General features: G+C 55.5%; 3 protein-coding genes across 5 annotated transcripts; 2 read left to right on the top strand and 1 right to left on the bottom strand.

The window, feature by feature from the left end:
- The first annotated feature begins 6425 nt into the window (after nucleotides 1-6425).
- Nucleotides 6426-18922, top strand: PLTP (phospholipid transfer protein). Of its 2 annotated transcripts, none has more exons than XM_086702342.1 (17): nucleotides 6426-6531; nucleotides 7428-8708; nucleotides 9325-9435; nucleotides 9523-9622; nucleotides 10298-10426; nucleotides 10708-10863; nucleotides 12264-12327; nucleotides 12405-12468; nucleotides 13152-13243; nucleotides 14862-15038; nucleotides 15129-15188; nucleotides 16421-16585; nucleotides 16683-16750; nucleotides 17744-17786; nucleotides 17891-17954; nucleotides 18039-18115; nucleotides 18529-18922. In XM_086702342.1, exons 2-17 carry the CDS (start codon nucleotides 8339-8341, stop codon nucleotides 18658-18660), a joined length of 1872 nt encoding a protein of 623 aa, XP_086558468.1. In that variant the 5' UTR covers nucleotides 6426-6531; nucleotides 7428-8338; the 3' UTR covers nucleotides 18661-18922. The 2 variants fall into 2 exon arrangements, with proteins under 2 accessions (XP_086558468.1, XP_025787785.1); XM_025932000.2 differs by having other exon boundaries at nucleotides 6430-6531; nucleotides 8470-8708.
- On the bottom strand, nucleotides 18765-25068 carry CTSA (cathepsin A). 2 transcript variants are annotated; one of them, XM_086702343.1, is made up of 15 exons: nucleotides 24918-25068; nucleotides 24536-24726; nucleotides 24274-24385; nucleotides 23964-24014; nucleotides 23786-23872; nucleotides 23400-23555; nucleotides 22995-23086; nucleotides 22563-22647; nucleotides 21878-21969; nucleotides 21718-21796; nucleotides 21481-21620; nucleotides 20491-20566; nucleotides 19745-19834; nucleotides 19453-19590; nucleotides 18765-19199 (listed from the first exon to the last, which is right to left on the bottom strand). In XM_086702343.1, the coding sequence occupies exons 1-15, from the start codon at nucleotides 24969-24971 to the stop codon at nucleotides 19116-19118; spliced, it is 1527 nt and encodes a 508-aa protein (XP_086558469.1). In that variant the 5' UTR covers nucleotides 24972-25068; the 3' UTR covers nucleotides 18765-19115. The 2 variants fall into 2 exon arrangements, with proteins under 2 accessions (XP_086558469.1, XP_086558470.1); XM_086702344.1 differs by having other exon boundaries at nucleotides 19453-19557; nucleotides 24918-25067.
- A 93-nt stretch (nucleotides 25069-25161) lies between these two features.
- NEURL2 (neuralized E3 ubiquitin protein ligase 2) lies at nucleotides 25162-27093 on the top strand. Its single transcript, XM_025932231.2, has 2 exons — nucleotides 25162-26090; nucleotides 26853-27093. The coding sequence occupies exons 1-2, from the start codon at nucleotides 25349-25351 to the stop codon at nucleotides 26966-26968; spliced, it is 858 nt and encodes a 285-aa protein (XP_025788016.1). The 5' UTR covers nucleotides 25162-25348; the 3' UTR covers nucleotides 26969-27093.
- Nucleotides 27094-27153: the final 60 nt, after the last annotated feature.

Raw genomic sequence — 27153 nt, 5'->3', positions numbered from 1 at the left:
CATAAGACAGATGTTTTGTCCTCAGGGAGCCCACAGCGGAGGCAGGGGGCGGACACATAAATAAGCCCTCTGCTATGGGGAGATAAGGGTTCTGTTGGGATGGCCAGGAGGGTGGGCCCTGCAAAAGAGAAGGCTTCAGAAGAGCTGGCAATGAGCTGAATCTTGCTGGAAGGGTAGGATTTTGCAGGTGGGCAAGGACACAGCCTGTGCCGAGGCCTGGAGGGGTGGAAAGGGGTGGCATGTTTGGGGAACTAGTCAGCCGGAGCACCGCCAGGCACGGGGGAGGTGCAGGTCGAGCCGGGGCCCTCGACCCCAAATTCAGTGTCTGTTCTGCGCCCGGCATCTCCAGGTGGCATCTGAGTCATCTCAGGATGAGGGCGGGGGGCACCTCCACCCTCCCCACCCATTCCTTCTGATGCCCGTCTTTCTACTTTGGGCAGAGTGGCCACGAACCAGGATGTTTATACTCATATAAGCTGAGTCTGCAGAATGAAATTCCAGACTTCTCCAAAAAAGAAGCCAGGGTGACAGCTGGCAGCTTCCTGAACGTCTGCCATCGGAGGAAACTTTGACCTAAAGAAGGGGGTGGGGGAGGACACCAACTGAGCCTGGGTCCCAGCTGAGGGGTTCCTGGGACACTTGGCTTCTAACCCGGATGTCTCAACCCCGGTGGGAAAAACCTGGGGTATAATTTATGTGCCACAAGAGTGATTTTGAGTAAATGTACACAGTGGTGCAAACATCGCCACAACTGAGTTTTAAGACCTTTCTCTTTCCCCCAAAATGAGCTCCTATGACTGTTTGCTGTCACCCCTTCTTCCCACGCCCCAGGCCCAGGTGACCACTACTCTGCTTTCTATCCCCTTAGACTTGCCTTCTCTGGGCTTGTCATACAGATGGAATCATACAGAATGCAGTCTTCGCCCTGGTCCGTTCACTTTGCATCACGTTTTTCTTTTTTTTTTTTTTAACGTTTTTTTTTTTTTTAATTTATTTTTGAGACAGAGACAGAGCATGAACAGGGGAGGGGCAGAGAGAGAGGGAGACACAGAATCTGAAACAGGCTCCAGGCTCCGAGCGGTCAGCACAGAGCCCGACGTGGGGCTCGAACTCACGGACCGTGAGATCATGACCTGAGCCGAAGTCGGACGCTTAACCGACCGAGCCACCCAGGCGCCCCACATCACGTTTTTCTTAAAAAAATTTTTTTTGGCGGGGGGAGGAGTGCCTGGGTGGCTCAGTCAGTTGAGTGACTTCGGATCAGGTCACGATCTCATGGTTCATGAGTTCAAGCCCCACACTGGGCTCCCTGCCGACAGCGTGGAGCCTGCTTGAGATTCTCTCTCTATCCCTCTTTTTCTGCCCCTCTCCCACTCATGCTCACTCTCTCTCTCTCTCTCAAAATAAATAAACTATAAAAAATACTTTAAAATGTTTTAATGTTTATTTTTGAGACAGAGAGAGTGGGAGCAGGAGAGGGACAGACAGAGAAGGAGACATAGAATCTGAAGCAGGCTCCAGGCCCTGAGCTGTCAGCACAGAGCCCGACTTGGGGCTTGAACCCACAAACCATAAGATCATGACCTGAGCTGAAGTCAGATGCTTAACCGACTGAGCCACCCAGGTGCCCCTGAGGAAGTTAAAACAAACAAACAAACAAAAAAAAAAACCACCCACTGATGCCCAGGCTTCATCCCAGACCAAATAAACCAGAGTCTTGTGGGGCGCCTGGCTGGCTTAGTCCATACAGCATGTGACTCTTGAGCTCAGGGTCATGAGTTCAAGCCCCACACTAGGTATGGAGCCTACTTAAAAAAAAATCAGTCTCAGCATTTGGGGCCCAGACATAGGTATTCAAAACATAACAAAACAAAGCAAAACCCTTTCTACTTTAAAAGCTACTGACGTACAGAAGGGTTGAGAACCAGCGATCTAGCTCTAGGCCTGCAGTTCTGGCCTATGGGTCACTGAGAGGGGCCTCAGGCTGGCCGGCAGCCTCTCCCAGGCCAGGAAACATATGTGCTTGGGGTTAGGAAACAAGCTGCCTGCCAAGAAGTCACATGAAGTCCTGGGACAGATGAGACTTTTGGGAGGCGAGGTGAATGGGGCCTGGTGGTGGGTTGGGTCAGGGAGTCCTGATTTCTGCACAGACAGCTGAGATCCTGAGGGAGTACCCTCCCCCCCGCCCACCGACTTCAAGGACTGTTCAGGCCTCTGAAGAGATTAGGAAAGTATGGCATTCCTGGCTGCAGACCAGCTCCAGAGAACCCCAGAGAGATGGAAGGGGATGCGTGGTGCCAGTGGGGAGCGGCGGGAGCTTAGAGGCTCAGGAGGGAATTAGGCTGGGGCTGCTCAGTCTGTGATAAAATATCCTCCTTTTGAAGGGTCTGCAGATGGTAATAACCGCCCACACTCCATGTACCAGACTCTGTGACGGGCCCTGGGGACACAGCCATGAGTAAGTGTCAGGCGTCTACCCCACTGGGGCCTTCAGTCTGCTGGAAGAAACAGACAATGAGGAATTAAACAGAACAACAGGCAGCGATGGGGAGGGGGCCTTCCAGGGCAGGTGACGCTTGAGTAGAGACTCGAGGGCTTGAAGGAAGCCAACCAGGCAAGGTCTGTGGAGGGAAGAAGGGTAAATGGCCAAGTTTGAGGCTGAGTGAGTGGGTGTCCCAACAGTGGTAGCAGATCGGTGGAGAGGAAGGTAGGCAGGAGCTAGACCACCTAGAGTCCTTCTGGGCTCATGGCCAGAGTCCAGATCTTATTTTTTGTGTGATGGGGAGTGACCGGAGGCTTTTGCACAGGGTAGTAAGATACTACGGTTTCTACTTTTTATTTTTATTTTTTTATTTTTTTTTTTAACGTTTATTTATTTTTTTGAGACAGAGAGAAACAGAGCATGAATGGGGGAGGGGCAGAGAGAGAGAGACACAGAATCGGAAACAGGCTCCAGGCTCTGAGCCATCAGCCCAGAGCCTGATGCGGGGCTTGAACTCACGGACCGCGAGATCGTGACCTGAGCTGAAGTCGGACGCTTAACCGACTGAGCCACCCAGGCGCCCCAGGTTTCTACTTTTTAAAGATCACTGTGGTTGGTGCAGGAAGGCTAGACCTTTAGGGGCAATCATGAGGCAGGGAGAGGAGACTCGTGGTCCAGGTAAAAGAAGAAAACAGCCTGGCCCAGTGGTGGTGCAAAGGGAGAGGTGTGCACGGATGCGGGGCACCTTTTGGAGTTAGGGACACCAGGATTTGCCGCAGAGGAAACAAGAGAGTCGAGGATGAGTCCTGTGCTTCTGGTTGGAGCATCTGAGTGAGTGTGGTGCCGTGACCTGAGATGGGAAGCCTGGGAGAGCAGGAGAATTTGGCACCCGCGTGGGGACAGTGCTGACACATGGCTCTAGCTGGGTGACAACGAGGAGGGAGGCCGGAGGGCTGCGATGTCCTCATGACTCCCGGCCGTGTGCATGCTGGGCCCTCACAGACTGTGGTGGCAGAGCATCTCGGAAAAAGCCAAGATGCTGGAATGTGCTGGGTGCTTCCTGCAACCTTTGCAAAGGCCGGCAGAGAGGCGAGCGTTGGCTGAAGACGGTGGCCCATCCTCATCGTCAAAAGGAAAAGTCCCTACCGCTTGCTGCCCGCTCCCGTCAGTTACTTTGAAATTATATTTCTGGCTCGTGAACTCCAGACATCTAGCCGGCACCGTACAGATATCCCCCCCCCCCCTTCCTCAAAGCAGTGAGCAGCTGGGAAGCCCGTGCCCAGTGCTAATGAAAGCGGGGACAGGAGGTTTAGAGGGCCATCAGCAAAGAAGCCCCCAAGAGTCAGAGTCAGCTAGGCTGCAAGAGGCATAGAAACTGGAAACGAGGGTGAAGCGCGAAGGAAACAAAGGAGAGAAATCAGAGGGCGAGTAAGCGGCTCGAGGCCACATGGAGCCGGAGAGGTACCAGGACAGGCATTCACGAGACCCGGGATCCAGAAGATCCTTTGGGGGCCAGGTGGCCGGCTCCATCTACAGAAAAAGGAGCTGGTCTCTGAGGAGAAAACTAAAGAAAAGGAGAAACCAAAAGGCCAACGTCCAGGCTTTAGAAGCCACAGAAAGGCAGTCAGCGGCTCTTCCCTGGCCAAACGCAGAGAGCCCCAGTCCTGTCTTCTCCCCATTTGGTAAATGTCTGGCCCCCACGCGGGGTCATTCCGCCTGCTTGGGGAGATGTAATCGGAGGCTGTCGCTCTGACATCTGTCCCCCCACGCATACCTCTCCCCCGTTCCAACACCATCCCCTGTCACACATTCCCAGGCACACCCACGCTGACCAACCCAGGCACGTACAGCCACAGGCTCCAGCGGACTGAGAGGGAGGGGGTTCATTTCCTGAGGGGTAGCTTGGATGGGCGTCGGGGGCGGGAGAATGGTCAGGAGGGGAGATGGGCTGACGCAGCTTCTCCAAGCCATGCGAGGATCCAAAGAAAACACAGCTGGAGACAGGGAGAGGGCGGGGGAAGCCGGGCTACACATGTTGACATCTTGGGCAGAAATCCAACTTGGTATCTTGTGGTCAGTGGAGACTCTGTTTACTCGGACCAGTTACTTCCTCCCGCTGTACCTCAGTTTGCCAGTCTGCAAAACAGGGGCAATAACAGCATGTCTCAGGGCACCTGGACGGTTCAGGCAGTTAAGCATCCGACTCTTGATTTCGGCTCAGGTCCATGAACTCACAGTTCTTGGTTTTGAGCCCCGCGTTGGGCTTTGTGCTGACAGCTCAGAGTCTGCTTGGGATTCTTTCTCTCCCCCTCTCTCTGCCCCTCCCCTGCTTGTGCTCTCTCTGTCTCTCAAAATAAGTAAATAAACTTAAAAAAAAATAACTATCTCAAGGAATTGTGGTGAGGACTAAATGGGGTCATTTAAAAAGAGACACAGTTGAGTAGGTTGGTTGAGAGCATGGGTTCTGGAGCCAGATTGGCTTGAGCTAGTTATGTAACCTCTCTGGGTCTCAGTTTCCTCATCTGTAAAATGGGATGATGATACCTGTCTTACAGGATGTTATGAATTTTCAAGTGAGTTGATATTTGATTAAAAGAATTTTTTTAATGTTTGATTTATTATTGAGAGAGAGAGAGTATGAGCTGGGGAGCGGCAGAGGGAGGGAGACACAGAATCCGAAGCAGGCTCCAGGCTCTGAGCTGTCAGCACAGCCCAATGCGGGGCTCGAACTCGTGAACTGCGAGATCATGACCTGAGCCGAAGTCGGACGCTTACCCTACTGAGCCACCCAGGTGCCCCAGTGAGTTAATATTTTGTAAAGCACTTCTCGTTTGTTAAACAACTAGCTAATGCTAATGACCAGAGACATTTATTGAACCTTAAGCATGCCAAGTACTAGGCTCATCACTTTATATACTTCATTACTTTAAAATCTCACTGCCACCTAGAGAGGTGGGCAAGTACTAGATTGTCTCCATTTGACAGATGTGGAAACTGAGGCTCTTAAAGAGATTTACTTTTTCATTTACTCTTGAACACGGTTGGCCAACTGTGGCCCACGGGCCACATCCAGGGGGCCTTGTTTATAGCTGCGTCCAGGCTGCAGTGGCAGAGTTTGAACAGCTGTGACAGAGACCACAGGGCCAGCAGAGCCTGAAATATGTACTACCTGACCTTTCACAGGAACCCCTCTCTGACCTCTGCTCTGGAAAATGACAGACGCAAGGTTTGAACCAAGTCTGTCTGATTCCAAAGCTCTTAACTGCTTGGCTCCTCTCATGTTTTACAAGATCACTGTCCCGGGTGCGTAGCAGGGGCTAGAAAAGCATTGCTTTCCTGTCCCTTCGAGTGCTGGGAAGTCCCTCCTTCCCTCTTCAAAGCCGGGAGTGAAAGTGCAAAGGGATTTGGGTATTCTGATCTCTTCATCCCTCAAGCCAAGTGTTGAGGAGCTTGGCAAAGTCCCTCCTGGGCTTCACATCTGCCAGTATCACTGAAATGTGAGGGTTGGGGGCACAAGCTTTGGGAGAAAGGGGAAACCAGTGTGATGGAGAGGGCTGGGCTGACCGGGCAAGTCCCTGGAATCAAGGCCATTGGGTACCTCTTTTCATCCCCCAGCCCAGGGCTGTATTTAGGGTCAGTTGGGCTGAGACAGTGAGGTGCAGAAGTTGCGGAAGAATCCAGAGTGGGATAGGTATCACCTGCTCCCCGGGCACATTTGAGGGCTCCGAACCTGTCCAGTCACTCCGCAAATGGGCACTGCCTACGCTTAGTGCCAGGCACCGTTCTAGGTACTGGGAATGAGTGGTGAGCCCGAGCCCAGCTCTCATGGAGACAGGCCATGTCTCCGACAACTTGGTAAACCATTAAATAGTCACAAGATCAATAAAAGCAAACAAAGCAGGCTGACGTGATTGAGAGTAACTGCTGCGTAGGCAGGAAAGTCCTCTCTGAGCAAGTGCCATCGAAGCTGAGACCGAAATGACAAGGAGCTAGCTGTGGGAAGATCAGGTGGAAAGGCATTTTGAGCAGAGGGAACAGCAAGTGCCAAGGTCAGTGCGGCCAGAGCAGGACGTGAGTTCGACTCAGATGGTGAACTCACGGTTCGTGGGTTTGAGCCCAGCTTCGGATCCTCTGTCCCCCTCTCTCTCTGCCCTGCTCTCCTCTCTCTCTGGCTCTTTCTCTCTCTCTCTCAGAATAAAGACATAAACATTAAAAAAGAAATGCCAGGTGCTTATCAAGCCCTTTAAATGCATTAACTCTTTTAATCCTCAGCAGAGCAATCCAGATGAGGAAACACAGGCCCAGAAGGTTAAACCACTGGACCAAGATCACGTAGCTATGTTTAAAGCTCACTGGGGCTGCTGTGGGGACAGGGAAGTTCAGGGGATAAGAATCCCCTGCATCTCCCAGGAGATAACAGTGATACAAAGATGAAGCTTGCATTTCAGTGAGGAAAGTGAGAGGAAAGAAAACTAACATCCACCAGGTTTTCTGTTTGAGCCAGGCTCCAGGAAGAGCGGGGTTACTAGAGTTCAAAGGCATTAAGGCACTTCCTCCTCTGGATATCCTTAGCACTCTCTTTGTTCCTGTCCTACATGCTTTCTGTCTCGTGTGCTTGTGGTTTGTGCCCCCAATCTTAACAGCCAGCCTTTATTTGGCACTAAATGGTGTACCATGTACCATGTCTAAAACATGCACTATGCCCATTTTTAAATTTTTAAAGTCTATTTATTTTGAGAGAGAGCGAGAGAGAGCACGAGGGAAGGTCAAAAAGAGAATCCCAAGTAGGCTGTGCACACTGTCAGTGCAGAACCTGATGGGGGGCTTGAACCCACGAACCATGAAATCATGACCTGAGCCGAATTCAAGAGTCCGACGCTTAACCACCTGAGCCACCCAGGCGCCCCCATTTATTCTTGCAATAACTTTATTGTTTCTGTTCTAGGAAGAGGAAACTAAGGCTCAGAGCTGCCTCGGCAAGGGGTCCAACAATTGGAACTGAGAACTGACAGCCTAGGATTTGAATCCTGGCTGTGCGATAACTACTAGGCTGTAAACACCACCTCCTGCCCTTTCACAAAACAGTTCATGGCTTCTCTGATAGTAACGGCCTGATGGTCTCTTCTCCTGCTAAAGCCGGTCCATACTAGAGCCAGCCTCATAGGTTAAGAAGATTAAATAAGTTAATCTAGATCTAGTATGACTAGCCATCCTGGTTTGCCTGGGGACCCTGGAACCATCCTGGAAGGGAGACATTCAGTTTCAAAGCCGGGAAAGTCCTAGGCAAATCAGGACACGTTGGTATTCCTACCTGGATGAGTGCTTGGTGCGAAATACACGTTCAATGGACACTAATCTTTATTGCTTCTCCTTTCCTCTTTCATCCATTTGATAACAAAAAGGTAGCAAGCACTTACTGTGTGCCTGTCCCAAGAGCTGGGAACACTGTAGGCAGCATATGGAGATACTGTGCAGAGAACCTAGCTTCAGAGGTTCACCAAAAAAACCCACAGAAAACAAACAAGGTTCACAGTCCCTGAGAAACACCAAACCTCCTTCTGGGGTGATTCCAGCAGCCTGTGCACTGTCCTCCTGAGTGGGCAGCACTTGCTCGGATCCCAGTGGGAGACGTCTCTGGGCCTGTTAGGACCCTAGTCAGTGACCCAGAGACATTTAGGGGGGTCCCAGAGTGAAGCCTGGCAAGGAGAGGTCTTCAGATGATTGTGGCTGGAAAGGAAGGAAAAAAAAAAATGTGCCTCCGGCATTGATTTTGTGGGTGGTTCCAATTACCATGCCATTTTGCTGGATGAGGAAACTGAGGCTCAGTGACCCAAGTGAAGTGACTTGTCCAGGATCATGCAGAAAGACATGGGCGTTTGGCATCTGAACCAAGGTCCCAGAGAAGCAAGGACTGTTGGGACTGGGCGGGTCAACTCCTGCACTTCCCTCCCTCCTTCCCGGCTTGGGTCCCCCACTTGTCTTGACAGCGGCCGGGCCTGTCACGGGGCTCCGTACAGCCCTCTCCACCCTGCCGGCTGCCAGCGTTCCGCCCCATCCCCTCCCAACCCCCGAGGGAGGAGGGGAGAGCGGGAGAGAGGAGGGGGGTCGGAGAGGCCCGGCATTATAAAGGCTGCTGGAACAGCACAGCACGCCAGACCCCGCCGCCCGGATCCCCTGCGCAGCCCGCCGCACCACGTGACCCCGCCGACCACCCAGCTCCGCCGCAGTGAGTCGGGGCGCGTCCCCATCCACCCCCAGACCCTCGCCGAGCCGCCCGGTCTACTGAGCCCGGGGAGGGGAAGAGATCCCATGAAGAAGGGGGCTGATATGGGGGGTACCAGGCCGAATCTCGATGGCAGGAATTTAGGACCCAGCAGAGCCGGGAGACCCGGGAGCCCGAGTTTGGGCAGGCAGCCCCCTTTTCTCCCCCGGTGCGGGGCCTGGGAGACCGCAAGCCACCCCCCAGGAATGCGCGTGCAACCGTTCCCATGGTAACATGCAAGCCGCGCCCGCCCTCTGCTAAAGGAAAGGGGAGGTGGGGGGGGGGCGCTGGTCACTGGGAGGTCCAAACTCGTCACGCGGCGGGTGCACGGGGGGACTGAGGATGTCTCCTCCCCTCCCCCCCCCCCGTGCCCCAAATCCTCTGGGAGCCAGAGCGCGAGTCGCATCGCCCTTCTGAGCCTCAGTTTCTGCATCTGCCAAATGGAGGCAATATAATTGGTTCCGAGTTCCCCGAAGAGCTATTTCGAGGGTAACCATCTCGCCAGCCCCTCTTCTGGCTGGACAACCGGGGAGTGGGTTTTAGCGGTCCTGATGACTCCAGCGACCCCACCCCACCCCAGGCCCGCTCGCCATGGCCCTCTTCGGGGCCCTCTTCCTAGCGCTTCTGGCAGGCGCTCAGGCCGAGCTCCCCGGCTGCAAGATCCGCATCACCTCCAAGGCGTTGGAGCTGGGTAAGGCGCGGGGCAGGACGAGGGCGGGTGAGGCAGGGGTCGCTCCAGCAGTGGGCGCAAGACCTAAGGGCCTCGCTGCTACTTCAGTGAAGCAGGAGGGCCTGCGCTTTTTGGAACAAGAGCTGGAGACCATCACCATTCCGGACCTGCGGGGCAAGGAGGGCTACTTCTACTACAACATCTCGGAGTAAGTAGGAGACCCGGAGGGCGGGGTCTCGGACTCCGGGGTGGAGCCTCTGCGTTGGGGGCGGGACCTAGGGGCGGGGAAATTGGCTGGGTCTGTGGGGGCGGGTGGGGGCGTGGCCAAACCGGGGAGGCGGGACTCAAGAAACTGGACGGGGCATTGAAAATAAAGGTCAAGCCCTCCGACGTAGGCCGGACTAAGCACCGCGAAGCAGAAGGCTTGGGATTGAGGTGTAGCCAAAGAGCACCGAAGAGGCGGAGTCACGAAACTTGCCCAGGGATGAGAGTGGGGTCTAGGGTACCCGGGAGAGGTGGGAGAGGTCAGGGGAACAAGAGATAAGAGCCTTGCTTGGGATGGTGGGGATAGGAGAATTGGGATATGGAGCGGAGCTCAGCCGATGGAGACAAAATCAAAGGACTCTGTTAAAAGACCAGGTCTAGCAACCATGGGGTGTGAGAGGGAAGGGAATGGAAGCAATAGGCTTCTAAGAGAAGGGGGGAAGCTCCTCTCTGAGCTGTCCAAGTCCAGGCTGGGCACTCGAGGGGCAACGGAAGAATTCGTTCCACCCGCCCCGGTTTCCCCAGGCCTGGACTGGAAGAGAAGGGAAAGAATTTCCTGTAGTTGGGCGGGGGGGCCCCCTCTTCGCGGTCCTGAATATGACCCCGAGGCCTCCTGCAGGGTGAAGGTCACAGAGCTGCAGCTGACATCCTCTGAGCTCCATTTTCAGCCAGAGCAGGAGCTGATGCTACAAATCAGCAACGCCTCCTTGGGGCTGCGCTTCCGGAGACAGCTTCTCTACTGGTTCTTGTGAGGATCTGGCACCCCTAGGGGAGTGGAGGGGGGATCTGGAGGGCTGGGATGCTGTGGGGCTGTGGGCAGCCCTTTTGCCTGAGTCCCAGTTTCTTCATCTGTACAATAGGGAAAAGCATACCCACTACATAAGGGTTGATAGGGCTTGGTAAAATGGTAAACTGCCGAAGTGAAGCCTTATTAAGAGGTATCATGATATATATGGGGTGGGTAGCGGGGTAGAGAAGCCGCGGTTAAGCTCCAAACTGGACATTAAATGCCCCGCACCCCCTTGGCAGCTATGATGGGGGCTACATCAATGCCTCTGCCGAAGGCGTGTCCATCCGCACAGCTCTGCAGCTCTCCAGGGACCCCACTGGCCGTATCAAAGTGTCCAACGTCTCCTGCCAGGCCTTGGTCTCCAGAATGCACGCAGCCTTTGGGGGAACCTTCAAGTAAGCCCTGTCTCCAACCCCAGTTGCACCCAGGGCGCCCCCTTTGAGCCTTACTGGCCATCTGCCTAGTGCAATGCAAAGTGCACAGGCTTGGGAATCAAGCCAACTGGGTCCAAATCTCAGTACTCTCATTTCCTGGCTGTGTGACCTGAAGCTCTGTGCCTCAGTTTCCCCGTTGGTAAGATGGGGATGATAATAGAAGCTATTTTATATGATGTTAGGAGGACTCTTTGTTAATATATGTAAAAATATTTAGAACGGCACCTGGCATATTAGTGGCTAGCTTCCTAGATAGAAGTCATTGTGAGGATCAGTAGGCAGTTGGGCGTGAACTTGGTTCTCAATAATTGGTAGCTCTTGGGGCGCCTGGGTGGCTCAGTCAGTTAAGCGTCCCAGTTCAGCTCAGGTTTGAGTCCTGTGTCAGGCTCTGTGCTGACAGCTCAGAGCCTGGAGCCTGCTTTGGATTCTGTGTCTCTCTCCCTCTCTGTCCCTCCCCTGCTCACTCTCTGTCTCTCTCAAATGTAAAATAAAACAACAACAAACATAACTGGCAGTTCTTACTATTACTTAACAAAAAAAAATAGCACACTTCCAGGTTTGGGGCTGAGAAATGGACTTTGTGATAGTTCTCAGAGAGTGGGAGAGAAAATACGGTGGATTTATCATCTGGTGTTGGTACAGTGCAAGTTTGTTGTTATTGTTGTTTATTTTTTTTTGGAGAGAGAGGGTGCACACAAGTGGGGGAGGGGCAGAAAGAGAGAGAGAGAATCCCTAGCAGGCTTCACACTGTCAGTGCAGAGCCCGATGCAGGGTTCAAACTCATGAACTGTGAGATTATGACCTGAGCCGAAATCAAGGGTCAGATGCTAAACCGACTGAGCCACCCAGGTCCTCCTCAAGTTTTTATTTATTTATTTAACAAATAAAGTGTATGCCAGTCCCTGAGGATGCATAAAGGAGCTCAGAGCCTAGTTGAAGGGACAAAACATTTGCCATCAGGGCTTTAAGGGAGGAACGAAGAGAGTACTCCAGGGGTTCAGAAGAGGGTAGTCTGGGAAGACTGCCTGGAAGAGGAAGCATCTGGGCCCGGACTGGGGGAAAATATAGGACAGGAACATTGAGGGTGGAAGGGAGGGCATGAGTAAGCCTCTGGAGGTGGGGATGCTTGCAGCGGGTCTGAGGAACTGGGGGTAAATTCAGTTTGGCTGGTGGGAGCAGGGGTTAGGAGAGGTCTTTCGAATCAGGCTGGAGAGGGGATTTGGAAAACCTTCATTAAAGAGCTGGTGCTTCGGGTCAAAGTTGAGCCACCTCCTCCCCATGTCTCTGGCCACTGATTTCTCCTGGACCTGGGTTGGGGTAGGGCAGTGTCTGGGCTCACATGGTCTCTCCCCTCCTTGCAGGAAGGTGTATGAGTTCCTCTCCACATTCATCACCTCGGGGATGCGCTTCCTCCTCAACCAGCAGGTACGGCAGTGGTGGTGGTGGTGGCGGGTGGGGTGCCCTCCGTTTTGAAGGCCCTGACTCTGGACCCCGCCCTGCAGATCTGCCCCGTGCTCTACCATGCAGGGATGGTGCTGCTCAATTCCCTCCTGGACACCGTGCCCGGTGAGTTGGCGCTGGCTGGGCGGGGAGCTCTGGGCCACGCCTGGGGCTGGACCGGGGGGGTAGGGAGGAGGCTGCCAGGCCATGGCTCAGAGCAGGCAACGCCCCTGCCACACCCTGGGTTCCCATATGGCCTCTGCTGCGGACTTGCCCTGTGTGACCCCAGGTCAGTACTCACTTCTCTCTGGGCCTTGCCATCTTCGCCTGGCTGGGGTGCCTCCCCGTGGGGTTGCTGTGAGCATTAGCTGCGTGACGATTGTCAAGGTCCTCTGTCTTTATGTGCTCGCTGATCATTGGGACCCCGTGTGTGTTCATCCCCTGCACTTAATAGGTGCTCAACTAACGTGGATTCCCTTTTCCTAAGCTTTGACCTCTGTCTGCTGTGGGGTAGAGATCACCGTGCCCCCTACACGGGGCACAGGGAGGGAGGGAGGAGGCAGGGAAAACTCATGAGGGCAGGGAATCCCTTGCCATGTTGTTTCGTGATCTGATAATAGCCCTGCAGTAGCGGTGGTGGTAGGAGGAGTAGTAATAGCAGCTTCTTCCCACATAAAGCTAATTTGATCCCTGCAACAACCCTATGAGGGAAGATTGATGACCATCATTTATGGGTGAGAAACAGGCCCCAAAGGGTGAACACCTCGCCCAGCGTGACACAGCGTGAGTGACTGAGCTCCTTCCCACAGTACGCAGCAATGTGGATGAGCTTGTTGGCATCGACTACTCCCTCCTGAAGGATCCTGCAGCTTCTGCCAGCAATCTGGACATGGACTTCCGGGTGAGCTGCCTGGCTGGTGTGGCATCTCTGACCTGTCCCCTGCGTCGCTGCCTTTGTCTTCCTGAACCACAGCTCTGATGAGGCCACTCCGTTGCTGAGCCTGCCGTGGCTCCCCATTGCCTACAGAATCAGGGTCAACTCCTGGGGCCGGCCCCACCTTTCTAACTTCACCCTGTTTCTCTGCAGTCATTCTTTCCCAAATATGCACCCTCGTTTCCTACCTCAGGGCCTTTGCTCATGCACTGCCCTTCCCCATCTTCCCTGAAGGAGCTGGACATACGGCTCTATGCACATAACCTCATTTCACTCTCACGACTGTGTGAGTCAGGCACTTCTGTTTTTTTTTTTTTTTTTTAATTTTTTTTTTTTCAACGTTTATTTATTTTTGGGACAGAGAGAGACAGAGCATGAACGGGGGAGGGGCAGAGAGAGAGGGAGACACAGAATCGGAAACAGGCTCCAGGCTCTGAGCCATCAGCCCAGAGCCTGACGCGGGGCTCGAACTCACGGACCGCGAGATCGTGACCTGGCTGAAGTCGGTCGCTTAACCGACTGCGCCACCCAGGCGCCCCCAGGCACTTCTGTTTTATTTATTTTGGGGATGTGGACACTTGCTCGAAGAGGTGATGTCACTTGCCCAAGGCCACACAGCTACTACGTGGCCATTTCCTTTGCTCCCCACAGTGGATGGAGTGTAGCGGTTTCAGAGCAAGGATTAGAGCTGGCATGTCTGAAGTTCAGGTCCTGGCTCTGCCACTTACTTGCTGCGTGATCTTAAGCAAGTGGCTTACGGGCACCTGGGTGGCTCAGTCGGTTAAGCGTCCGACTTCAGCTCAGGTCACGATCTCACGGTTCGTGAGTTTGAGCCTCACGTCGGGCTCTGTGCTCCCCTCACATGGGGGAGGGGCAGAGAGAGAGGGAGACGCAGAATCCGAAGCAGGTTCCAGGCTCCGAGCTGTCAGCACAGAGCCCGACGTGGGGCTCGAACTCACAAACCGTGAGATCGTGACCTGAGCTGAAGTTGGACACTTAACCCACTGAGCTACCCAAGCACACCCCCCCAAAATTTTTTTAAGTAAGTGGCTTAACCTTTCTGTGCCTATTTCCTACTAATATGTAAATGGCTATAATACAGTAAGAAAACATCTCTCACGGAGGATTATGTGGATTAAAGGAGTTGGTGTATGTCAAGGGCACGGAAGAATTACTATGTAAGATGTAAGCAGCAGCTATTATTGCTGCCATGTATCGTTCAAGGCCCACTGAAATGCCACCTCCTCCTGAACCCTTTCCTGAGCTTCCGTTCTCCAGTCTGACGGGAGTGCTCCCTTGAAGCTGCCCTCCTCTCCATGTCTTTTTAAGAATTGTGCTAATGAGGGTGCCTGGCTGGCCCAGGTGGGAGGAACATGCGACTCTTGATCTTGGGGTCGTGAGCCCAAGCCCCACGTTGGGTGTGGAGATTAAATAAATAAAACTTAAAAATTGTGCTGAGGAGTCCCCTAAGGACAGCAGCTGGGTTTGACCCCCACCATCCCTCACAGTGCCTGCCACAGGGTGTGGGAGCATCTGGGTGCTGGGCCAGTCTGCCTTGGCCTTGACCCTGATCCCCCAACTGCAGGGGGCCTTCTTTCCCCTGGCGGAGGGCAACTGGAGCTTGCCCAACCGGGCGGTTGAGCCCCAGCTGCGGGAGGAGGAGCGGATGGTGTACGTGGCCTTCTCCGAGTTCTTCTTTGACTCCGCCATGGAAAGCTACTTCCGAGCGGGTGCCCTGAAGCTGTCACTGGTGGGGGACAAGGTATGCCAGGGCCTGTTTGTGGGATGGGCAAGAGGGGCCCTGTCACGGAGCTCCTGATGACCCTGCTTCACCCCCAATTTCCCTACCCAGGTGCCCCACGATCTGGACATGCTGCTGAGGGCCACCTACTTTGGGAGCATCGTCCTGCTGGTGAGTGCGGGCAGGAGGTAGGCACCTGGCCAGGGTGGGAGGGCATAGCACCTGCATACCAGTGAGGGAACGGTGGAGGTGTGCGGGTGGAGTCCCCCCGAGGCCACTGTGGAATAGACAGAAGGCCTGGCCTCCTGCCTGTGACCCGGTCCTCTTATTTGTCAAACTCATTTCCAAGTCCTTGAAGGGCCCTTGCTACTTCCTGCTCTTCATGAAGCTATGAGGACAGGCTGAGACCCAAGCTCTGTAAGTGTAGGGGCGCTTTAACAATGACTGATGTAGTCTTTTTTCTTTTTAAGTTAGTTAATTCGATTGTTAAATAATCTCTATGCCCTTTGTGGGGCTTCAACGCACGACCCCAAGATTAAGAGTCATGTGTTCTACCGACTGAGCTAGCCAGGTGCCCCTGATGTGGTTTTCTTTTTTGCCTTATTTTCCCTTGTTTAATGGAGGAGTTCCCACCTACTCTTTCAAAATGTAAAAAGCATCTTAGTGGCCATTAAAGGACTTGCCCTTAATTTCCTTTACACTATACAACCTCACAGAACTGTCATGAGTATTAGCTGAATCAATTCATGCAAAGGGACTGGAACAGCACCGGGTGCAGAGTAAGTGCTCAGGAAACACTCACTGGCTGCTGTTCTTATCATCGCTGTTAGCACCATCGTCTCCATCAACCTGATGGCCAAGCGTCAGTAAGAGTGTGGACTCTCTTGCCAGACTGCCTGGGTCTGAATCCCAGGTTCTGCAACTGGAGGACCACATAACCTTGGACAAGTACTTAACCTCTCTGTGCCTCAATTTTCCCATCTCAAAAATGAGTAGAATACCTGCCTCACATGGTCATTGAGAGGTTTCAATGAGCTAACACAAGTGAAGTAGGAGTGCCTCTCGGACAAAGGACACGGCAGGTTAGAGAGAGGAAATATGGCAGAGAGAGGGGATATTTGATGCAAACACAGTCTCAGGAGTCTGGTTGAAGATGGATCCCCACGACCAAGAGCTCAGGAAGGCAGGAAAGGAGGAGACATTTCTAGAATGAGACATTCCCTTGTGTGAGCAAAGGCACAGAGGCTGGACACAATTTTGAAGGGTCTGGGAAGCCACACCAGCCTTCATATTTGTGTGCCTGGGCTCCCAGCGGGCAGAACCTGAGCCAGCCGTCCTCCCCTCCTGGTGCTCATCAGGGAACAGATCTGGGTTTTGACCCACCCTCGCTCCTCTGTCCCCAGAGCCCGGCGGTGATTGACTCCCCGCTGAAGTTGGAGCTAAGGGTCCTGGCCCCACCTCGCTGCACCATCAAGCCCTCGGGTACCACCGTCTCTGTCACCGCAAGTGTCACCATCGCCCTGGTCCCGTCCGACCAGCCTGAGGTCCAACTGTCCAGCATGATTATGGTGCGGGCACCAGATTAGGAGCTACTGAGGGTCAGGGAGATGCGGGCTGTTGATCCTTTGGGTCAGTAACACCCCCCTCCCAACTCCTTGCCTGCAGGACACCCGTCTCAGCGCCAAGGTGGCACTCCGGGGAAAGGCGCTGCGCGTCCAGCTGGACCTGCGCCGGTAAGCAGATGGCCAAGATCTCGGGCAAGCCCTTAACCTCCCTGAGCCTCCGTGTCTTCAGGTTAATTGCACCTGCCCAACAAGTGGGGAGCTGAAATTCACTCAGATCTACAGCCACTGGAGAGCTAAGGTCTTTGTTAATGCATAACAAATGCATCTTATTCAAGGGTAACTTCTCTGCCTTGCCTTACACCCGAGAGAGAGGCAGAACAGATACTATGAGGTGTCCAAATTGGCCCAGCAAGGTTAAAGGACGTGCCCTCAGTCACACAGCAAAGAGCCAAACAACATGGGTTCGGGCAGAAACCTCAGCACAAATTTCGTGATCTTGAGAAGAGTCACTTTATCTTTCTAAGCTTCATTTTCTTCATGGGCTAAACGTAGGGAAAAGTAGCATCCATTTTGTAAGGTTGTGCTGTTTGTGATGCTAGCCACAGGTGCTAGGGGTTAAATGAGATACTGCAGGGCAGTAGTTAAGAGCCTAGATTCTAGAGGTAGATTCTGCCATTTACCAGCTGTTGAGACCTCAGACAAATTACTTAGCCTCTCTAGGCTTGATCTGCCCCATCTAAAAAGCGCGAGTTGTTTAACAGCGCCTACTTCTTAGGGTTGTTAGGAGGATTAAGTCAGTTGGCATTTTAAAATATCTTAATGATAGTTAACTTTTTGTAACACGCTTAGTATCTGGTAGGGAGGAAGCTCTGTACGCTCTGTTAAACAAACACAAACAACACAGGCAAAGCTGCCAGCACGAGTCTGGCGTAGAGGAAGCGCTCAACGAATTAAAAGTGGTAGCCTTGGAAAAAAGGAACCCAAAGAGGGAAAAATGACTCACCCAAGGATGCACACCCGGAAGGCGGCAGAACCCCTGGACAGGTGTGTAGGTGGGAGCATTGCAGGCTGAAAGTCAGGGGCTTCTGGCCGGTAGGCCTGGGTGGCCTGAGGAAGGGGAACCTCCAGGGTTCGTGCCCACTAGACACTTGTCTCCCATAGGTTCCGAATCTACTCGAACCAGTCTGCACTGGAGTCGCTGGCAGTGAGTTGGGAGTGGCGAGGGGGCCAGGGCTGGGTTGGGGCCGGGCAGCTAAGGCAAGTCCGCTTCCGGCTGGCTGCCCTGACTTCCTGCCTCCTCCCTCCCAGCTGATCCCACTGCAGACCCCTCTGAAGACCATGCTGCAGATTGGGGTGATGCCCATGCTCAATGGTAGGGCTGGGGACGGGAGGGAGGAGAGGGAAAGGAGAGGGGACCTGGGTGGACCCAGGTTGAGCCCGCTGCTCCCACCCACAGAGCGGATGTGGCGGGGGGTGCAGATCCCACTACCCGAGGGCATCAACTTCGTGCGCGAGGTGGTGACCAACCATGCGGTGAGTGGGGGTGGGGAGCGAGTGATGGAGAAAGAGGGCAGAGCCTTCCCCCCACTTCACGACCCTGACCTCCCTCTGCTGTCAGATCCCAGCCCCTCCCTTATCAAGTGTCGCTCCCATTTTAATCTTCCATCAGACCTCAGCCCTCTGCACAGGCTGTGCCCTCACCTTGCAACACTCTTCCTGGATCCCACTTTAACACCTGAGCTAAGAGGCCATCTCAGAAGCCCTCCTTGACCCCCACAGGCCACGCCCCTGCAGCCTCTTTCACACCCTTCACAGGAGTTAGAACTTCTTTGAGGCTCCTCTCCCACTAGATTGAGAGCCCTTCAAGGCCAAGGGCCTGTCTCGATCTTTAGATTTTGGTCTCTGTAATGGAATGAAGAGGCTCCCCTCTCTGCCCCGCTGCACAGGGCTTCCTCACCATCGGGGCCGACCTCCACTTTGCCAAAGGGCTGCGAGAGGTGATTGAGAAGAACCGGCCTGCCAGCACCAGCGACACCTCGGCATCCAGTGCCCCACCACCTGCCACGACGGCTGCCTGAGCCCTCAACCCCACGCTGGCAGGGGCATCCAGGACTTCGACCCTCTCGGCCCCTCCCAGCCTATAGCATCCTGTGTAACCCCCAGTGCCACAGAGAAGACAGGGTTTTAAGCTGTACCCAATTTAATTCCATAATCACACTCAATCCATCAATTAGTCCGTCCACCCTCCCCGTGGGCTGTCCTGAGCTCTGCTGTGTTCCAGTGCATTAAGGGAGGGGGCCAGGCCGCACCCCAGTCAGGAATAAAGTGCTAACTCCCCCAGGCTGTCTACGTGAGGCACTGGGGCCCGGTCTGGGAGGCAGAGGGCTGTGGGGGAGGCAGGGGTGGGGGAGCAGTTCTGGAGGCAGGGACCTGCCCCACGGGGGCATTTTGCATAAAGGCGGACCTCCCTTCTAGCAGGAGGGGCCAGGAAGAGGGGCTGGATCAGGCAGAAGGGGACCGGTCTCCGTGGTCATCAGTATGGCTGCTTATTCAGGAAGCGAGAGAACATGGTGAGGGCAGCCTGGGGCTTGTCGGTGGGGACCATGTGTCCAGCGCCCTAGGAGCAAAGCTCTGTGAGATTCCCCCTCTTGTGTAACCCCTGCCCCTGGGCGCCCCTCCATCCTACTGGATCCCCTCAGCCAGCGACCTTCCTCTTCTCCCAAGCCCTGCATTCTCCCCACCCTGCCCAGAACGCTTGCCCTTATGGGGCCAGATGGTAAATGGGTGTAAAAGGGAGTCGGAAGGAGAGGACGGGTGGGTTCTGCCCCATCCCCTCCAGCCAGGCAGCCCTTGCCAGGCCCAAGCCCTACCTTGATGGTGAGAAAGGCGATGTGGGAGAACTCCTTCACGAAGCCTGCGATCTGCTCCCCACTGTCCCCGTAGTCCACTAACCAGGGCCGGCGCTGGACCTCCATCTGCCCCACGAGGGAAGCCTTAGCAGCCTGTGGCTGTGCTCAAATCTCTCTCACGTCTGCCAGCAGGACCTCAGGGGCCTGAACTCCCCCCAGGTTTGTCCTCTCTGTCTGCCAGAGCCAAGCTGACAGGCATAGCTGCCCTATCCCTGCACCCAACCTCACTCCAGAGCCGGGATCCTTGCCTTACCTTCTGGTTCAGGGAATCCACAAACCACTCGTCCCCCATGAAATTGCAGGCCATGTCCACATCTCCGTTGTAGAGCAGGATCCGGTATTTCTGGAGCAGAGCGGGGGGGGGGGGGGGGGGGTGTGGGAGGGTCTGGAATGAGCCCAGGCCCCAGCCCTTCCCGGGTTCAAGCCTTACCCCCTCAGGGCATTCAAGGGGCCTTGCTAAATAGCAAAAGCAGGAAACACTCAGGTTTTCTGTTTCCTATATGACTGGTGTTTTACTAAATGCTTTACCTACGCAAGTAGATACCAATAACCCCATTTTATAGGTGGAGAAACCAAGTCTCAAGATGGGAAAAACTTGCCCAGGGGCGCGTGGCTAATGAAGGGACGTACACACAGACGATCTGACCCCTAGAGGTTATGTTCTAACCACTGGTCCTAGCCTGGCTCTGTCAGGACTTCCTAGATGACCTTGGACAAGGCCCTCTCCCACCCTGAACCTCCATTTGCTCGTTTGTAACACATTCTCGCCAGCTCTTTTCAACCCAAAAGCTCCTTGGCTGATGCAGCCTCCTACGACAGAGCAGCATGGGGTGGGGACAAAGCAAGGTTCAAATCATGACCCTGCCAGTCACTGGACTTCATTTCTTGGAGTTTCAGCTCCCCGAGTCCGGAGTGGCACGCTAAAGGGGGCCCCGCCTTGTCATGCCGCTCCAGGGTCCTGAGGCTGCTGGTGGACCCAGCTGTGCCGCTCCCACTCACCTGTGTGGTGAGCAGCTTAAGGTACTGGGACTGCATGCTTTGGTAGAGACGGCGGTACTGTATATTCACCAGGAAGCTGCGGGAGCACGTGGGCGGGTCCCAGGAAGACCAGGTAGAAGGAGAAAAAGAGATCAGATCTCCTCTCCCGTCCCCTCCTACCTCCAAGCTCCAGCCTGGGAGGCAGAGTTGGGATTCAGTCCCCTCCTCAGGCATATCATCTCTCTAGGACTTACGTGGATGGGGGGCTGGGATTCAGCCCACCCCCGTGCAGAAACGCATATGGGAACATTTAGTGATTGGTTTGCAACTGGCATTTAGTGTGCAGGAGCCCACCGGTGGGAGAACCACAGCCTGTAACAGCAGTAGGGCAGGGGCACTGGCCAATCAGCACGGACCTGAGTGGCCCCCGCTCTGCCAGGCGGCATCCTTTTACTCATACGGGTCATAGGAGATCTCTGCAGCTGGGGACTATATTGGAGTGGGGGTGGGGGACAGTGTCTATTTACTAAATGCCAGGGGAGTAAATCGCTATTTTACCAGCCCAGGTGGCCATTTAAGAATGAACTGGCTAGGGGCGCCTGGGTGGCGCAGTCGGTTAAGCGTCCGACTTCAGCCAGGTCACGATCTCGCGGTCCGTGAGTTCGAGCCCCGCGTCGGGCTCTGGGCTGATGGCTCAGAGCCTGGAGCCTGTTTCCGATTCTGTGTCTCCCTCTCTCTCTGCCCCTCCCCTGTTCATGCTCTGTCTCTCTCTGTCCCAAAAATAAATAAACGTTGAAAAAAAAAATTAAAAAAAAAAAAAAAAAGAATGAACTGGCTAAATATCAATCAATGTAGTGGCTAAACACCTGCACGGGACCCTGTGTCACACCCTGGGTGCCTGAAGCGCCCCCACAAGAAACCCTAGCCAAGGGATCCTGGGAAACCTTTCTGATACCCAGGAGCCCCAAGTGCCTGCCACCCCTGGGGCCACGGCTGGCCGCAAAGCCTCACTTGCACATGTCCCAGTGGGGCAGCTGCTCAGGGATGTGGAGGGCCTTCCGCACATAGGGGTTGTTGAGGTACGTGGAGGCGGCTGTGGTGTTGGTGCAGGGGGGGTCCATGCGCAGCCTACCCCCAGAACGCAGCAGTGCCTGGGGGCACAGACGGCAGGTCAGGGTCTTCGTTTCCCTGCCCCCCCCACCCCCCTCCCCCCGCCACCAGGAGAAAGTCCATGCTCTTCCTGCACACCTGATGCCATGTCCGCTTCAGCGGCAGGCGAGAGAAGATGTTGCCCAAGTCATGGAGCACAATGGCGTCCTTCTCGTACCTGCAAGTGAAGCGGGGGACGTGTGCCTCAGCCTCCCGATGGGGGCTGGGACTGGCCCCCAGGGCACACGGCAGGGCCTACCTTAAACGGCCAGGCACACCCCCAGCACATGGGGCATAGAGGTTGTAAATGTTGAGGCCGGAGTTGCCCACGATGCGGGACACTTCCTGCAGCTGCAATGATACATGGGAGCCACCGTGCTTCACAGAACCCCGGCCTCCCCACGATCTCACCAACTCGTCCCAAGATTGACGGCTCTCCTACTCCACTTCTTGTCGTTACCCTTCCCCCACTTTTTTTCCACAGGCAGGGAAACTGAGGCTCAGTGGAAGGAATCTGCCAGACCTGGGTCCAGAGCCTACTGCCGCTACACCCTAGCACTGTGACTTCAGGCGAGTGACTTTAACGTTCTTGGCCTCGGTTTCCTCTTCTGGAAAATGTGGATAATACGATCTCCCTTAAAGGAATCTTGAAGATTAAATAATCTATGTTGATATAGTTCGGCCTGGTGCCTGGCACAGAGTAGATGCTCGACAAGAGGGAGATCCTTTCCCTCACAGGGGTTAAGGGATTTGCCTAGAAAGTCCCAGGAAGTAGTGGTGGGAACACATCCCTAGACGTGTCCCAGAGGACATCAAATTGCTGGAGGAGGCAGGATAGGAAAGCAATAGGGGATGGGGTCAGGGAGGCCCGAAGGAGGAGATGTGGTCCTACTCTCAGGGCCGGGGGAGTCAGGGGTGACACAGGTTGGGCGGCAGAACCTCACATTGGTCACGCATTCTGGGTCTGTGTTGTCATAGAAGTTACACTTGTTCTGAGAGCAGCAGTGGGTCTGGAGAGAAGACCAGAGCCTGTAGGAGACGCATGAAAGTGTTCAGGCCCAAGGTGGGCCTCCCACCTTCCACATCCAACCTCCCGCCACCACCTGACCCCAGCCAATGAGGAAACAGATCACAGGGGATGGTATGCAAGTTCCAAACCTAGCTGCTCTGGGGCCACACGGCCAGCCCTCCTGAGTCCATTTAAGTTCTGGTCTCCATTCTTTGGCCTTTCAGCACCAAACACGTCTAGCAATCCCAGCCCCCACCCCCTGCTCAGAAACTAGGGTAGGGCCTGGGGTATCATGTGCCTGGAGGGCAGACCTGAGACCTCAAGATCTGCCCCACCCTAGAGATTGCCCAACTGCCCCCTCCCATACCTGTTCCCAAGGAGGCCGTGGTAGTAGGCGAAATAGACCAGGGAGTTGTCATTCTGCTCGTAGGAGGAGAGTCCGTTGCCCACAGCCAGCCCCTGTGAAACACCCAGGGCATTCAGGTCATCTGGAGGGAGAGGGGGAGCCTCCCCTGACTACACCCAGACCTTCAGCAATCTGGAAGCTGAAATCCAAGGTGGTTTGTGGGGAGGCCACTTGAAGCTAAGAACAGAGCTGGCTGGCTGACAGGTGAGCTTCCTGTTGTGGGAGGCACGTGAGCAGAGACAGGCCACCCAGTGGCAAGCATGTTATAAAGGGGACCAGGTTGGACAGAGAAAATGGCCTCTTTCACGCTGCTAACCACAAGGCCAGGACAAGTTGCCTCTCTTCCCTCCTGCAGCGGCCCTGTACCTGAAGGTTCATGCTGGGATCCTGCATGACCAACACTGCCAGGGTGGGGATGTAAATGCCGGCATAGCTCTCTCCTGTCAGGAAGAGCTCATTGTCCTTGTACTCCGGGAAGAGGCGGAAAAAATCCTTAAGGGCCTCAAAATTACTCTGGGCGACCTAGGGAAAAGAGGAGGAGAGGATCAAAACGCTTTGGCATTTGAGCTGGAAAGAATCTGAGATAACGACATCCACCCTCTCTGAGCAAGAGGAAGTGGCTTGGCCAAGACCACACATAGCATGTGACAGAGCCAAAATCCAGACTCCAAGGCCACGTTCTTTCCCTCCTGGGTCTCGCTGCCTTTAGAGAACCAGGGAGGCTGGGGCACAAGGGCAGGCACTGGACTCACCTCCGTGTCATTGGTTGCATAAGACTTGTCATCAGAGTAGGAGAAGCCCACCCCAGCTGGGGACTCAAGATACAATACGTTGGCAATCTGGAGGGGAGGAGGAAATGAACTGAAGAGGAATCCCCAACCCATCCAAGTGCTCAGACACCCCCACAGGAACCCCCGGCTCCGGCTATACCAGATTCCAGGAATAGGGGTTGTACTCCAGGGTGGCACCATCTGGCTGCACCTGAAGAGGAAAGAGATGGCTAAGTCCCGAGGACTAACTGGATGGAAGGAAAGGGTGACCGTGCTGGGCAGTTCACATTTGGGCAAAACCCTTGAAAGGTACAGACAGTGAAACGAATGGTACAGATGAGGAAACCCAGGCTCAGGAGAAGGGCGCGCTTGGGAAAAACCTCCGAGTCCTGTTCTCCCTCCTCCCGGGCCCCTTCCTTCAGGAATGCTTCCCTTGCTGGTCAGGGGGCAGATGGTGGCTTTCGACTTACCAGGAAGGGGCCGTGCTCCGTGAGGAAGCCGTCTAAGGAGCTGCAGCCCGGCCCTCCGTTGAGCCAAAGCACCACAGGGCTGCTCTTGGGATCCTTCTGGGACTCCACAAACCTGGGAGGGGAGGCAGAGCAGGGTGGGTGCAGGCGGAGGGGCCCCTTCCAGCGCTCCCTGCTCTCAGGCTCCCTCAGGGGTCTTCAGACCCTCCCCCACCCCGCGCCCCGTCACCTCCCCGCCCGGGACGGGGTGGGGGGTGGCGCAGACCAGTAGTGGAGGTGCTTGGAGCCGGAGCCGCGGAGGTAGCCTGAGTACTGGCGGAAAGCTGGCTGCTTGGCCAGCCCGGGCAGGCACTGGATCTCATCCAGGTCCGGCGCTGCCCGGCCCGGGGGCGCCCAGGCCAGGAGCAGCAGCAGCAGCAGTAGCAACCACCGCGGCGACAGCGCGGCTCCGACCATCTGCGGGAGGAAGTGGGGCCGACTGTTTCCGCGCTCCCTTGCTCCTCCAACGCTTCGGTGCGATCGCCCCGCGGAGGAGCTGACGGCGCGGCGGCTATAGGAGCCCCCCAACCCGGCCCGGCCCCAGCGTCCGCCCGCCCGCCGCGCCGCCCAGGACCGCGGGTCCCCTCCAGCCTCCAGAGCGACCTCACCTCGACTCCCCAGCGTCGTTGCTCTCCCGGAGGGGCTCGGCCACGGGAAGTCATGTGGAGTCCGAGTCACGTGGCCGCCGGTGCCACGTGACAGTCTTCCTCCGGCGCCTCTCAGGTCTCCGGGGACCCCGGGGACGCAGGCGGCGGCGGCCGGCGCTGGGTCAGAGTCCGCGGGCTTCTCAGGTTATCTCGCGGGCGCCAGCCATCCGATGACCCAGATGTGGGCGGCCAGGATCCCCCGGCCTCCCGGGGGCCCCGGTCCAGGCAGGATGGCTGAGCGAGCGGCGCTAGGACCCCCCGGCAGAGCCTCGGGGAAGGGGGTGGGGGGGTGGAGTGGGAGGGATACCTTACATGGTGCCCCCGCGGTCACCCTCAGAGCACGCCGCCCAAAATAGCCCCCGGCGCCCGCTGGCCTATCTCACGGCTGGGAGATGGCTGCTGTCTCCGAGCCCGTGGACTTGGGTGCGCCTTGGAGAGCCGCGCGCCCCGAGCCCCCTCCCACCCGCTTCCACAGGGTGCATGGTGCCAACATCCGCGTGGACCCCTCCGGGACGCGGGCCACACGCGTGGAGAGTTTCGCTCACGGCCTGTGCTTCAGTCGCGAGCCGCTGGCCCCGGGCCAGGTATTCTTGGTCGAGATCGAGGAGAAAGAGCTGGGCTGGTGCGGGCACCTGCGCCTCGGCCTGACTGCGCTAGACCCTGCCACTCTGGCCGCGGTGCCCGAGTTTTCGCTGCCCGACCTGGTCAGCCTCGGCCACACCTGGGTCTTTGCCATCACGCGCCATCACAACCGCGTGCCCCGGGAGGACGGCCCGGAGGCAGAGGCAGCGGTCCCCAGCCGCCCCCCAGCCCTCCTGGTGGAACCCTATCTGTGCATTGAGCAGTTTCGCATTCCCCGAGACCGCCTGGTGGGCCGCAGCCGGCCGGGGCTCTACAGCCACCTCCTGGATCAGCTGTATGAGCTGAACGTGCTGCCTCCGACCGCGCGCCGCAGCCGCCTGGGCGTTCTTTTCTGCCCGCGCCCTGACGGCACGGCGGACATGCACATCGTCATCAACGGCGAGGACATGGGTCCCAGCGCCCGGGGGCTGCCAGCCGCCCAGCCCCTCTACGCAGTGGTGGACGTCTTTGCCTCCACCAAGAGTGTGCGCCTTGTCCAGCTCGAGTATGGCTGTAGGTATTCCACCCCCTGGGCAGCGACCCCTCCTGGCCCAGTGTGGGACAGGAACTTGCGAGGACTCCCAAGCCAGCTAGCAAGGCCTTGGTCTGTCCAGCATTTGTTTAGAAGTTGGGGAATCGAATTTCCAATTATGCCTCTGCTTGTGATCTTGGACAAGTGGCTCTCTGGCTCTGGGTCTCAGTTTAGCCATCTCAGCTGTGATGGATTAGGATGCTGGCTTTGCCAGTATTTTCTGTATTAACCTAGAATCCCTAGGGCAGGGATTCTAGACTGATTTTACATCCAGGCTGCTTTGAAAATCGTGTGCCCCTTTATTCGACAAATGCTCCTAGATTTAGGCATACCAGTTCAAAGGCACTGTAGGCCCCGGATTGAGAGCGTCTTAATCCTGAGGTCTGGTTCTTCATAGCTCTGCTAAGCTCTTTATTTATTCCTGTGATCATTTCCTGGATTCACTGAACTAGAACCCACTCTGTCAGGCCTGTGCCAGAAGCTGGGTGAGCATAGGTGAATCAAGCACTACCTATATCCCCGGAAGCTGCTAAGAAGGGGTTAAAATAGAAATAGGGCTGCAGCAATGTCAAAGTTTGGAAAAGAGGTGCTTATCTTGACCACACGAACAGCCCCATGACTCAGGCTGGGCCTGGAGAGCAGAAGGAACTTGCCCAAGTTAATGACAAAAGGAGAACCGAGACCTAGATCTTTTGGGTCTCAGCCTCAAGTTCAGTTTGCCTTTGACAGCCTTCTTTCCACAGTGCCGTCCCTGCAGACTCTGTGCCGCCTAGTCATCCAGAGGAGTGTGGTGCACCGGTTGGCCATCGATGGGCTCCACCTGCCGAAAGGACTTAAGGATTTCTGCAAGTATGAGTAAGGCTTGCGGCCACCCTGGAACAGGGCCACAGGAGTGCGTCCTGGCCCTGGAGCTGTGGCTGGTCCGAAGCTGGCCGTACTGCTGCCGGCCAGGCCTGGAAATAAACACACCGAAGCTGACACTGATCACTGGAGGGTCTCCTTGCCCTGGAAGCCTGTGAGGGGCACTTTTTAGAATTGTTGTGG

Source organism: Puma concolor, chromosome A3 (genome assembly GCF_028749965.1).
Source record: "Puma concolor isolate L17-30 chromosome A3, mPumCon1.1.hap2, whole genome shotgun sequence".
NCBI classification, from domain to species: domain Eukaryota; kingdom Metazoa; phylum Chordata; class Mammalia; order Carnivora; family Felidae; genus Puma; species Puma concolor.
This window is presented reverse-complemented; position numbering and strand designations above follow the sequence as displayed.